Raw genomic sequence first — 14,764 nt, 5'->3', positions numbered from 1 at the left:
TATGTTATACCTTAATAATCCAAAGTAAAGTCGTTTAAAAGAGCAATTGCTTTAGTAAGTAGTGGCTTAAAAATTATTAATAAAAAGTTAAAAAAGCATGTTCAAAAAAGTATGTTCAACTTAGTCGATTTTAGGCCCAGTGTATCTCAGTAATGGCACTTTTGCCTTTTTGGACTTGGAAAGTATTGTGTAGCATTTACTATCTTTAGCCAGGCTTTACCCTGCTAAGTGCTAGTACTGCTCCCCAGTTGTGACAATGGAAGACAGAAAGAATAGTGAAACCTCTCTCCCACAGATTTTCATGTACATCTTAGGTCATACTGTTTCTTGTTGAGAATGACAGTACGGCATTTTAAGGAAGTAAGTTAGTTTTTTAGGACCAGCAGAGGTAGTTTGCTAATCAGGGTTCATACTGTGGACATCTTGATACCTACTTGCATTTATTTGGAAGCTTAGAAAGGTTCTGTAACACTGAAAGTACCAAGCCTAACTTGAGATTCTTAGGATTTTATGAGGCTTTAACGTATGTATTGTTAGATACAATATGCTTTGTAGATACGATATGGATCAGAAGTTATTCCTCCTTGTGGGTTTTGCTTCTTGTGTCTGTGAAACTGTCTGGAGTAGTCCTCTTAGTCCCTTCATCATCTAAATGTGAATAAAGGACAAGAAGACAACTGGTGGGTGGCTCTAGGATATCTAGGTCAATATTTGGGAATGGTTGAGCTTAAGAAAATACCATTCAATGTACTGAGGAGCACATAATGAACTATCCCAGTTGGTTGAAAAATAAAAAGTTTAACCAAATGGGCAGTAAAAATTTTTACAGTAAATATGCATTTTTTAAAATCTAGGACATACTTAAAAATATATAGAAGACATTTGTATTTGTTTATGGTAAGAGAGTCCCATAGAAAATCATCATTTCTAGATTGATTTGATAACATTGCAAAATGTGCCAGTCTGAGGCTTGTGTGGGGGCATTGCACATTAGTCACTGTTTTCCTGAGTTATAAAGTGACTTTATTATTTTCCAGAACTCAAGTAACTTCCTGAATGCTACAAACTTCCAGTCTCTTCGGCCTTTGCCATCCATTCAGATATTAGTGGATAAAATTAATCTGGAACATTCTGTGCCAATGTATGCTGAACAGTTGGTGCATGTGGTCAGCAGCCTTACTCAGCCTTCTGATAATCTGCTTCATTATTGCTATGCACACTGCTATCTTAAGGTAGGAAAAGTGAATTTTCTTGTTTATTAGTATGTTTGGCTTTGGGAAAATTAAGTATCTTTTTTCTTAGATTTGTAACTTCTTGGAATTAGTACCCCCATAAGATGAGATTTAAATGATACATAATGGATATATTCATTATTCAACATAATTAAATGAAAGTGTACCTATTTTAAAGCTACTCAATTATTTGGGATTAGCTTGATGTTTATACGTGTATATGTTTATAATACACCTACAGGTTTATAATGTTAATTATGGTTTGTGAAGATTTTTTAAAAAAATGTTTATTTTAGAAGTGAGGAGAAGGGACAGAGGGAGAGACTCTTCACACTGACTCCCTGCTGAGAGTGGAGCCCAATGCAGGCAGAGTCTCATGATCCATGAAATCATTACTTGGGCTGAAACCAAGAGCTGGTCACTCAGAGGACTGAGCTACCCAGGCGCCCTGTTTTTGAAAATTTTATCTGTCATCAATGATAATTATAAGTACTGTGAAGGAATACTTAGTTTATAAGAATGTTTTAAAAACTCCTGATTTCTTTGAGGGGAACATTTTTGTGAGATAATGCTTTATAAAGAAGGTTTAACACTTTTTTTTGGTCATTTCTTTCCTCTTAACTGAATTCATGTTAATTTCTGGATACAAAGAGAGAATGCTTAATGAGTCAAATTGGGTTATATAGCATTAATTATTGTAGGCTTTACTGAGCTCTTCCTTATTTTCTTGGTAAATAATACATCCCAGGGGTGCCTGGGTGGCTCAGTTGATTAAGCATCATACTCTCAATTTCCTCTCAGGTCATGATTGCAGGGTTATGAGATCCAGCTCTGCATTGGGCTCTGCACTGAGCATGGAACCTGCTTAAGATTCTCTTTCTTCCTCTCTGTGCCCCCCTTCTCTGCCCCTGTTGTGCATGCACAGGTGCACTCTCAAAAAACAACAATAAAAATATCCCATTGTAGGTACATAAAGATAAATTCAAATGTAGAGCAATAAGTGTTTTGCAAAGCAAACACAGAACTATAGTCAAAGTGGAGATAGCATATATCTAATCAAATTCTTTTATAGATTAAAGAAAACTTTACAAACATATTCAAGAATAAGAACTAAAAATACACTAAATTCATGTAAAGGACTCCAAAATTAGAGGAATCCAAAAGTAGATTTTACTGGTTCATGCTTCATTGTTCCATGTTTCAAAGTTCTTAAATACTTGCATATTTATAGAATAAAAGGAAACCAATGTAAATATAAGTTTTACACCGCCTGTAGTTTTAAGATGGTGAAATTTGTTTTCAAACCATGTAGCATAGAAAAACACGTTTTCTTCTAGTCCATGCAAAGCCCATTTTTAAGAGGATGGAGGAAACTCCACTCCCTTGGTGAGAGAGTGACACTGTCATGTTGCGAAGGGCTGTGGACACCGGAAAGTGTAATTCATTAGGGCCATTATTAAAATTATCCACCACAGTATTTTATGTCATATGGAGAGCAGGAGAAGGTAATTTTGAAAGCTAGATATGTAGGTAATATTTTGTATTTGTGCCTTTTAATTCACTCCCATAATTATTACACTGAGTTTTTTTTTATAATAGTATGACTTGAATATCAGATTATAATGTTGAGAATATTTTTCTTGTTATTGAAACAGGACTAATTTTAGGTAGTTCACTAATCTTTCCAAGGTATTCTACTTAGGTAGGATTCATCAATTTGGTAAATATTAGATTCTTTATATATTGCAGACACTCAGCATTGAAGATGAATAAGACATATCCTGCCCTTAAGGAGAATGGTCACCAAAGCCATTGGTCACCGATCCAGTATGATTGTACTCCATACTGAGATAAAAGTTACTGGGATAGTTGTTTACTACTATTGTTACTATGTTAAAAGCTCACTTAAATTTCCAGGGTAATGTAGGTGGCTCAGTCAGTTGAGTGTCTGACTCTTGATTTTTGGCTCAGTTCATGATCTCAGGGTTGTGAGATTGAACCTCTTATTCAGATCTGTGCTCAGCTTGGAGTCTGCTTAGGATTCTCTCTCTTTTTTCCCTCTGTCCCTCCCCCAGCTCATGCTCTTGGTCTTTCTCTCAAATAATAAATAAATAAATAAATAAATAAATAAATAAAGTCTTGAAGAAACATTTTCAGGGTAATGTAAAAGTTAGTTACAGTGTAATCCAGATAACGTTATGTTTTGGGAAAAAGTCTTGCTTTTTTTTTTTTTTTTTAAGATTTTTATTTATTTATTTGACAGAGACCACAAGTAGGCAGAGAGACAGGCAGAGAGAGGAGGAAGCAGGCTCCCTGCTGAGCAGAGAGCCCGATGCGGGGCTCGATCCCAGGACCCTGGGATCATGACCCGAGCCGAAGGCAGCGGCTTAACCCACTGAGTCACCCAGACGCCCCAGGTCTTTTGCTTTTATGCATACTACTATCTAGTTGTCTTTTGTATTTTGGTTAATTTGAGTAGAGCTATGTTTAATGGATAAGCCAAATGTTCTAGGAGGTTTGGTGTTGGGCAGAGCAGGAATATTATATGTAGAAAAACTTGTCAATGATATTAAGAATATTGAGTATTTTGGGGCACTTGGGAGACTCAGTTATTTAAGTAGCTGCCTGTGCCTCAGATCATGAGCCCCAGGGTCCTGGGTTTGAGCCCTGAGTCAGGCTTTCCACTTAGGGGGGAGCCTGCTTCTCCCTCTCCCTGCCCATCCCCATGCTCTCTCATGTACATGCTCTCTCTCTCAAATAAATAAAATCTTGAAAAAAAGAATATTGAATATTTCTTTTAAAAGATTTATTTATTTATTTGACAGACAGAAATCACAAGGAGGCAGAGAGGCAGACAGAGAGAGAGAGGAGGAAGCAGGCTCCCCGCTGAGCAGAGAGCCCAGTGCGGGGCTCCATCCCAGGATCGTGGGATCACGACCCGAGCCGAAGGCAGAGGCTTTAACCCACTGAGCCACCCAGGTGCCCCAGAATATTGAATATTTTAAAAAGTAAAGCCTTGAATCTTAAATATATCATTGCATTTTTGATGCTTCTTTAGTGACCTGGTCCTTTTTTTTTTTTTTTTTTTAAAGAATTTTTATTTTAGAGAGCTCATGGGTAGCGGGAAGGTCAGAAGGAGAGGAGAGAGAAGCATACTCTCTGCTGAGCTTGGAGCCTGCCTCAGGGAGTGGTGGGAGGAGGCAGTGGGTGAGGGTGAGGGGCTTGATCCCAAGACCTGAGAGATAATGACCTGAGCTGAAATCAAGAGTCAAATGCTCAACTGACTGAGCCGCTAAGGCACCCCTGGCCTGGTACTTTTTTTTTTTTTTTTTAATCTTATTTGTCAGAGAGAGTGCGTACACAAGTAGGGGGAACAGCAGGCAGAGGGAGAAGCAGACTCCCTGCTGAGCAGGGAGGCTGATGCAGTGCTCAATCCCAGCAGCACCTTGGGATCATGACCTGAGCCGAAGGCAGATACTTAACCAACTGAGCCACCCAGGCGTCCCTGGCCTGGTACATTTTTAAACGGTCAGGATTTGGTAGAGAGTTTTAGTTTATATTTGTACTATTTGGAACTGACTCAAAATACTGATTTGTCGTAAAGTTTATAGCAGTTCATATTACTTGGCTTAATTACTCTGACTTTTGAGGAGGTTTACCAAGATTAATTTTCCTATTATGGTGTTAAAATATTACAATAGAGGATATAAATGTGTATTTCATGTATGTGGCATTTTAGACCCTAAGTGATTTTCAGTTAAATACTGAAACAAATGCTCGTTTTAATTTTATATACCTAAACTCGACTGTATTGACCATATAATAAAATGGTATGTAGTACCTATTTCGTGTAATGAAATTTATTAATTAGGAGAGTTGACATGGATGTGTGAAGAAAACCCACAGGTGAAACTTTCACATGTCTTACCAAATCTTCTTTATTTAACTGGTAAAGCCATCCTTTGAATATACATGGCATCATGTAGCTAAGTCATTGCAAAGCATCTGATGTTTGAAACATGAGTAAGTTCATGGAAGCACCCTATAAGGTATAGAATAGTACATGAATTTAAGGCCTTTTTACCTCACAAGGATCAGCCATGGCATGTGCTTCAGAGTGATCACAAAGATTATAGTAGTGTGAAAATCCTTTGGATTTCTTAGATTTGGTAATTTTCAACTCAAGAAAATAATTTTCTCCAGGATTTGGAGAAATGGTGCTTTCATATGTGGCCGGTGGGTGTATAAATTGGTATCATTTTGGAAAGTACTTTTGCAGGACCTAACATAATTTGAAAACAAATTTACCTTATATCTATCTATTCCAATTTTCAGTGTATATCCTATAACAGGGGTCAATAAACTTTTCCTTAAAGGGTCAGAGAGTAAATATTTTAGGAATTGTGGGCCAGGAGGCAAAATTTAGGTTGTAGTATAGGTACTTAGTTAATAAGAGAATAAATTTCCACAAATTTTGAGTTGATAAAATTAAAAATGTAATAGTCGTTTTTTGTAATTCAGTTTTACTAATGAGAAGAATGGGATTTTTTTTCTTGACATAACATTTCACCTCATTGGGGTTCCTGCTTAGTGTTTCCTATCACCAAACAGATTATAAGTGTTCATATGTAAAAATTATTCTTAGCTTGTAGGCAATACAAAAATAGGCATTAAGTGAAATTTGACTTGTGGTTTGCTGACCTCTGCTCCAGAGAAAATTTTGCATATGGAGATAAATACAACTAGAGATCTGTATGTGCTTACATTGATAGCTTTCTACAATGTAATTTTTGGTGGGAATACCAGAATGCATAATGATATATATATAGATATATATATATCTATATATATATATAAAACTATAATGCTATTTATGTAAATAAAACAAAATGCTAAAGATTGTTCACAGATATAAAAGGGTCTATGAAGGTAGATACAACCCAAATTCTTGAAAGTTTGTTTAAGTGGTTTAGGGGTGGTGTGGGGACCAGGGGAACTAGTATGAGTGTCATGGTTAAAGTAGACTTTAAATATGTTTTGAGGTTTTCTTTTTTAAAATAATGGCTGTTGATACAATTTACATACCATAAATTCACCTTTTTAAAAGAATAGAAATTAGTAATATTTAGTGTTTTCACAATTAATGCAACTGTCACCTCTATCTAATTTCAGAACATTTTCATCAATCCCAAAAGAAACCCTCTGCCTATTAGCATTCACTCACAATTTAAACTCCTCCCCTCCTACCCCTTATAACCACCAGCCTACTTTCTGTTTCTATGTATTTGCCTATTCTGGACATCTCATGTAAATGAAATCATACAACATATGATTCTTCGTCACTGATTTCTTTCACTTAGCATAATATTTTCAAGGTTCATTCATATCATAGCATGTATCAGGATTTTATTCCTTTTTTATGGCTGAATAATATTCCATTACATGAATATACTGTATTTTGTTTATCCATTAATCTATTGATGGGCAATTGTGTTTCAAAATGGCCATTTTGGGGCATCTGGGTAGTTCAGTTGGTTGAGCATCTGACTGTTGATTTCAGCTCAGGTAATGATCTCAGGGTCATGGGATCAAGCCCTGCCTCAGCTCCTTGCTCAGCCAGGAGTTGGCTTGGGATTCTCTCTCTCCATCTCCCTGCTGCTAGCATGCACGCATGCTCATGTGCACTTTGTCTCTCAAAGAAATAAATTTTTAAAAATGGGCATTTTTGGCTATTAATAATGTAACTACAAACATTAATGTATGTTTTTTGAGTGATAGCAAGTTTTCATTTCTTTTGGGAGTATACCTGGGGGTGGAGTTGTGTGGTCAAATGGTAACTCTATTTTTAACATTTTTGGGAACTACCGAACTTTTTCCCAAAGGGATTGTTAAATTGTTTTCCTGTCCTAATACCATATAATTTTAAATTTCTTCACATCTTCATTACATTTATTACTGCCTGTCTTTTTGATTTCAGTCATCTCAGTGGTTGTAAAGTGGCAACAGAAAAATATAATTTATTTTCTCAGTTAAATTGTTAGTGGAAGAAGAGAAAATATTTAATTTCTCTTCATAAGAAAAATACATACTTATCAATTTCACTCCAGAGTTTCTTTTTGTTTTAGTGGATACATGAACAGAAACTAGATTTAGAGGGTTTAAAGAATGAGTAGACTATGAAAAAAATAATGTAGCATTCTCCAGGCTTCTTTCAAGATACTTGCTTATTGAAAGTGAGAAATGGAAATCTTCCTGTTGGTTAGAGGAGAGATGGTGTTTAGAAAATTTGTTTTTTCTTTAAGAATAAATGGAGAATCAAGCATACTTTTTTGGAGAGGGGAAGGAGAAAATGGAGGAAGCAAGGCAGAGTGAAATTATGAGCTAATAGATGAGCTAAATCAAATGAAGCATCATATTGCTGTTCCAGCAATATGGAATTTTGAAGAAATCCTTTATCCTTTTTGGACTTCATTTTTCCCATATGTGAAATGAAGTGATTTACTTAATCTCTAAGCAGTTTTAGCTCTGAAGTTCTAATTTTTAATCTGCTAGATTTGATTCCATGTTTTTCTCTTGAAGGCTTTTCCTTCCCCAAATGTTCATTATTCTGAATGCAGAACTCTCATTATAATCATTTTTTACTTAGTTTTTGGATGTTCCAGTGTATTACTGTATGTGAATTAACTACTCTTTTTAAAACTGTTTTTCTTTTTTTATTTTTGTAAAATATGTTTAATATAAAAATTACCATTGGAACCATTTTTTGGTGTATATAGTTCAGGGAGAGTAACTACATTCATAATTGTGTAACTGTCCTTCCCATCCATCTCCAGAATCTTCTCATCAACCCAAACTGAATCTCTGTTAAAGAATAATCCCCGTCTCTCCACTGTCCCTGGGTAACCACTGTTCTTCACTCTCTGTGAATTTGATTAGTTTAAGTATCTCAGATTAGTGGAATCACACAGTATATATCCATTTCCCTGTTGTATTTTATTAGGATACTGTCTGTAAGATTCATCCATGTCATAGTGTACTGTGAAGCTTGCTTATAGTTTGAGTCGGAATAATACTACATTCTGTGTATATACCATATTTTTTGTTAATCCACTCTTTTATTGATGAACACTTAGGTTGTACCCACATTTTGGGTAAGACATATAATGGTAGTATAAACATTGTATGCAAATACATGTTAACTTCACTGATATTTTCTGTATATAGTTTGAAATGAAATGCTGAATAACATTGTAACTTTATTTTTTAAAACACAGTATATAATTATGCATAGCAGCTGTACTATTTTATATATATGTTTTTTCATCATTTAAATTTTTAAAAAACTTTTGATTTAAATTCCATTTAGTTACCATACACTGTAATATTAGTTTCAGGTGTACTATAGAGTGATTCAATACTTCATACAACACCCAGTCCTCATTACAGCAAGTGCACTTTTAATCCCCATCACCTATTTTGTTTCACCCATTCCCTCATCCATCTTCCCTCTGATAACATCAGTTTGCTCTCTATGGTTAAGAGTCTGTTTCTTGGTTTGCCTCTTTTTTTTCCTTTGGTCATTTGTCTTGTTTCTTAAATTCCACATATGAATGAGATCATCTGGTGTTTCTTTCTCTGACTGACTTATTTTACTTAGCATAATACCCTCTAGGTCCATCCATGTTGTTGCAGATGGCAAGAGTTCATTTTTTAATGGATGAGTAATATTCCATTGTATGTGTGTGTATACCACATCTTTAGCCATTCATCAGTGGATGGACATTTGGGCTATTTCCATAATTTGGCTATTGCAGGTAATGCTGCTTTTTAACATCAAGGTGTATGTATACCTTTGAATTTGTATTATTGTATTCTTTGGGTGAACACGTAGTCTTACAATTGCTGAATTGTAGCGTAGTTCTATTTTCAACTTTTTGAGGAACCTCCATACTGTCTTCCACAGTGGCTGCACCAGGTTCCATTCCCATCAACAGTGCACAAGAGTTCCCCTTTCTCCATATCCTTGCCAGCACCTGTTGTTTTTTTTTTTTGTGTTGTTGATTTTAGCCATTCCGACAGGTATGGGGTGGTACCTCATTGTAGTTTTGATTTGTATTTCCCTGATGATGAGTGATGTTGAGTATCTTTTCAGGTGTCTGTTGGCCATCTGTATATCATCTAATGAAAAATGTATACTTGTATCTTCTGCCTATTTTTAAATTGGATTATTCATTTTTTGGGTGTTGAGTTGTATAAGTTTTTTTATGTATTTTGGATACTAACCCTTAATTGGATATGTCATTTGAAAATATCTTCTCCCATTCTGTAGGTTGCCTTTTAGTTTTGTTGATTGTTTCCTTTGCTCTGCAGAGGCTTTTTATTTTGATGGAGTCCCAAAAGTTTATTTACTTTTGCTTTTGTTTCCCTTGCCTCAGGAGACATATCTAGAAAGAAGTTGCTAGGCTAGTGTCAGGGAAATTATTATCTGTGTTCTTCTCTTGTATTTTTATGTTTTCAGACCTTAGATTTAGGTCTCGCATCAATTTTGAATTTATTTTTGTGTATAGTTTGAGAAACTGGGCAAGTTTCATTTTTTGCATGTTGCTCTCCAGTTTTTCCAACACCATTTGTTGAATAGACTGTCTTTTTTCCATTGGATATTTCTTCCTGCTTTGTCAAGTATTAATTGACCATATAGTTGTGGGTTCATTTCTGGGTTTTCTGTTCTGTTCCAGTGATCTATGTGTTTGTTTTTATGCCAGCACCATAGTGTTTTTATCCCTACAGCTTTGTGATATAGCTTGAAGTCTGGAATTGTGATGCCTCCAGCTTTTCTTTTTCAAGATTGCTTTGGCTATTCAGGATCTTTTCTGGTTCCATACAAATTTTAGTATTATTTATTCCAGATCTGTGAAAAATTATTTTGATGGGAATTGCATTAAGTATGTAGATTACTTTGGGTCGTATAGACATTTTAACAATATTTGTTTTTCCAAACCATGAAAATGGAATGTTTTTCCTTTTCTTTTGGTCCTATTCAATTCCTTTCATTAGTGTTTTATAGTTTTCAGAGTATGGGTCTTTGACCCTTTTGGTTAGGTTTATTCCTAGGTGCCTTATAGTTTTTGGTGGAGTTGTAAATGGGATTGATCCTTAATTTCTCTTTCTGCTTCTTCATTATTGGTGAAAGAAAAGTCACATATTTATGGATTAACTTTATCATGAAGGTAATGCTTAACTTTTATTTTTTTGTTGGTCCCTTTAAGAAAGGAACATATCTTGGGGCGCCTGGGTGGCTCAGTGGTTAAAGCCTCTGCCTTCGGCTCAGGTCATGATCTCAGGGTCCTGGGATCGAGTCCTGCATCAGGCTCTCTGCTCAGCGGGGAGCCTGCCTCCTCCTCCTGTCTCTCTCTGCCTGCCTCTCTGCCTGCCTCTCTGCCTACTTGTGATCTGTCTGTCAAATTTAAAAAAAAAAAATCTTTAAAAGAAAGGAATGTATCTTTAGCATGCTGGTTGTACTCTTACACTGAGTGTCTTATGATAAGAACAGCATAAAAATAATTTATTTTACATCACAATTACTATGTTTCCCTTCTCATTTATAGTTGGTATGTGATTTTTATAGTTTTTGCCTTTCATCATTGCAAACCCTAATTTAGCAAACAAATTTTTATTAAAAACTTACTAGGAGTTTTTTATATTTCTGAATCGACAGTTTTTTCTATTTATGTTAATTCAAGAATATTGCAAAGTGTTAAGATGCAGATGATATTTTTATTTTGTAATTGGATTTTTTTTAAAAGGTGGCCCTGCATGTTGAATTGTTCATTTAGTGTGATGTGTAAGTCTTCTTATTCAAGTTGACATTTCTTTCAGCTAAAATTTTTATTGGTAGTTACACTTAACTGCTTTATACATTCTTACTGTTCATACTATTAGTTTGCAATGTTCAGTGCTTTTATTCTGTTTATGAATATATGAACTATCCTTGGTGAAAGCAACTTCAACTCCTGTTGCATTGGTTTTCCTTTTTCTAGGTAAAGTATTTGTAATCTTTTTTTTTAAGAAAAGATTTTATTTATTTATTTGACAGAGATCACAAGTAGGCAGAGAGGCAGGCAGAGAGAGAGAGAAGGGGAAGCAGGTTCCCCGTCTTTGGATTGTAGGGGATCTTACTGAGCTGAAGGCAGAGGCTTTAACCCACTGAGTGACCCGGGTACCCTAAGTATTTATAATCTTGATCAAGAGCTGTTGACAAGTTAGTGGGTTATGTAGGTATTATAAATCTGTGTGTATCCTTACTGTAATTTAAAGGAGAGTTAGAAATTGGTTATTTTGAAATTATTTTCGATGTGGTAGATAGGTACTCTTTCATTACAATTTATATTTGCCAGAATGTTCCCTTAGAAGCATCTCTGGACAGCATGTAAATTTAGTAAAAGTTTAAAAAATATTACAGAATAAGATACAGTTTCCCCAGAGTCCTTTGCAGTTCTGCAAATATCCAGCAGGGATCTCCTCTACACCCAGTTTCCATCTGAGTAAACTTAACGATAGTGTCTGTGATTATACTGTTGGGACATTTCATAGAATATTAGAAAGTGGCTTGAGAGAGTTCTTAGTTGAACACAGATAATCTAATATAAAATCTTACCCTTATTCATACTTTAGGAATATTTAGAGATTGGACATTGTTTTAAAAATGTTTTATCTTAAGTGGTATTAATAATTGTAAACTTCAGAATTCTTTAAATGGGCCTTTTAGAGGAAATAAGAAATTCCTGAAATTGCACAGTGCCTGGAAATTCTTGGTGTACAGTGTTGCTCGGAACAAGTCTTTGAAGATAATGTGTGTGAATAACTTAATTTTTAAGGTGATCATTTAAGTATTAGAATCATTTATTTTTCCTTCTCAATTTTGGATTTCTTGCCACTTGGCTGATTGTACTACTTACAGGATAGTAGGTGTATCACTTTCATTTTCTTTGATAGTAATTAGGTAAGTAGGTTCTTCGAAATGCAGTTTTCTCTAAAAATATGTAATTCTAACTAATGTCTCATTTCCAAAAAAATTATTTTGTTTGCTTAGAACTGACTTTAGAGCGAGTGATTTCAGTTTGATGAATGATAGGGACATAACAGCTTTTTGAAACCATTTGGAAGTAGTGTAATACTTTTTAAGAAATTAGTCATTAGTTTAGAAGTTCATTAAATGAAAGTATTATGTTTTGAAATTTAGTGATTGAAAAATCTTAAACATATTTCACTGTAGAACTAATCAGTTAATATAAATGCTAGAGATAGGAAGGTCAGTGCTTTATGAACCTAAGGAATAAAAAAAATTAAAGATAAGTGTTAGGCTTCTATATGTTGTTGGGAAACAGTAACTCTATTTTGTATCCCTGTGTGTTAGTGTTTTTTGCTTGAGATGTTTATTTTTACCTCATTGGAAATAATTGGAGCAGAAATATAATAAGTTCTCTGTTGTGTTTCATATATAATGTGATGTTATATTGGTTCTTCCGATTAAACCAAGTATACTGTTCAGGAATTTCCAGGAATGCTTATAAAAGTTTTGAGTGTGATCTGCTCATTTTAAGTATAAACATATGAAGAATAATTTATGCCATGTACCAAATTTCTGGGGGTGAAAAATGTCAGCCCTACAATTTTCACAAAAGAAAGGGAAAAGATGTAACATTTTAGGTTATATTTGAATATCCTTTTTGTATGTGCATAATGTAAGTTGAAGGCAAAATGCATTTTTATGATAGTTTTTACTGTAATTACTGTTCTTTTAGACATTAAGTGATATTAACAGTAATTTATTAAAGTTAATTTTTATAATGTGCACAATGCAGGCAGTTTATATTAATAGCAAGTATGTGCATTGTATCAGACAAACACTAAATGAGAATTATGTTTAGAAATAAAATGTGAAACAGAGTTAGTAAGAAGCAGTGATCTTTCAGGGATGTGAAAGAAATACTATATATTTTAATCTCTTAATTTGGATTTAGTCAGTGTTAAATTGAATAAAAGAAAATGTTGATGTTTGGGAAGTGGAAAAAGACATTGGAACATATTTAGTGTGCAGCTGTTGTAGAGCAAATTGAAACTGACGTATTTCATCCTGTGCTTATTAGAATTTTGTCTCTGTGAACATTTGGATCTTTTCTTTTTGTTTCAGATATTTGGTTTCCAGGCAGGACTGACGTCTTTGGATTGTAGGGGATCTTACTGCTTACCTGTACCAATTATTCCGTCTTTCAGCACTGCTCTTTATGGTAAACTTCTGAAACTACCCACATGCTGGTAAGTATTATGTTCAAATGTGGTTCATGGTAATTTTCATTTATTCTGAAAGGGGGAAAACCCAGTTGTGTCTGTCTTATGCAAGTGTGTTAGTTTTATACAAAACCTTAGAAAAATATCTGAAGTTATACTGTCTTTTACTGAGACACTAAAAATCTCTCTTTAATGCCTGAAGTGTACTAGATCATAGTATCTTTTGTGGTAGTGTTAAGTGTTGACGGGATACTGTTAATTCATGTTGTAACTATAGTAAACTCTTGCTGCTTCACACTGTTCTAGGAACTGCAAAGGCAAATACCTTCTATTTTCCTTTTTGAGAGAGGCTACAAAGATATTAAAAAGTTGCAAATTAATACCAAGGCCCAAGTATTTATCACATAAATAACACTTTCATGTGTATTCCTAGCCACTAAGAAAAGCATACCCATAACATAGATTTAGAGTGTTTGATATGTCTGTAGTTGCTGCATTTTGAAAGAAACTGATTTTAGGCCTTATTTTTATTTGGTTTTGGATTACTTTATTTGGAGGTCCTATTTCCTTACATTGAAAGAGGGTTATAGAAAGAAAGCCAACACCCACCATCCCTTTGTTTTTTGTTTGTTTGTTTGTTTGTTTTTGTTTTTGTTTTTTTTTAGTTGAGAACAAACTTTTAATATATTAAAAACAAAACTGTTGAAGATATGAAATAAGGTTTAAACACATGAAATTAAATTCTTGTGAAATATTTCTATATTTTAAAATTAGGTTACTTTTACTATTTAGAATATGTCTTTGCTTTCCCCACCTGATTAGTAAGCTTTTTTTTTTTAATAGGATGTATTTTCTATTATTTTTGAAAAGCAACAGAAGTTCTAGAAAATATTCTTTAAAGTACTTCATTTGTTAAAAATATATTTCTTTAATAATATATAACTTTTTAAAATGAAATTTTTAAATTAAATGCTCACATCTTCAAAAATTTTTGCCTATTGGTCCAGAAAATTAAGAAATATAGAAGTTGCAGTTAATCAAGTCTTGAAATCAGTTCTTGTATAAAATGAAACCACTATTAAATGATCATTGTTATTTCTCTTGATAAGTTTAATTTTATCCTTAGTCATCCCTATTCCACACATGTTATTTATTATGTTTTATAGACATTCACTTTTTAACATTTTATTTGTATATACATAGCATGTTGCATTTGAGCCAAATTTTATATTCTGATCTACTAA

At 34.1% G+C, this 14,764-nt stretch overlaps 1 protein-coding gene across 9 annotated transcripts in view; it reads left to right on the top strand.

Annotated features, from left to right (window-relative positions):
- Window positions 1-14,764, top strand: part of VPS13B (vacuolar protein sorting 13 homolog B) — a 746,538-nt gene that overhangs the window by 104,583 nt on the left and 627,191 nt on the right. For all 9 annotated transcript variants that reach the window (XR_004382801.1, XM_032858607.1, XM_032858609.1 and 6 more), the window contains exons 15-16: window positions 1,038-1,232; window positions 13,423-13,547. Coding sequence is in view for 8 of the 9 variants with exons in the window: in XM_032858607.1 (XP_032714498.1) it covers window positions 1,038-1,232; window positions 13,423-13,547 (320 nt within the window). In the remaining variant the exon portion in view is untranslated. The remainder of the gene's footprint in view (window positions 1-1,037; window positions 1,233-13,422; window positions 13,548-14,764) is intronic.

The sequence above is a fragment of the Lontra canadensis genome, unplaced genomic scaffold (assembly GCF_010015895.1).
Source record: "Lontra canadensis isolate GAN:19392208 unplaced genomic scaffold, GSC_riverotter_1.0 scaffold15, whole genome shotgun sequence".
NCBI lineage: Eukaryota > Metazoa > Chordata > Mammalia > Carnivora > Mustelidae > Lontra > Lontra canadensis.
This window is presented reverse-complemented; position numbering and strand designations above follow the sequence as displayed.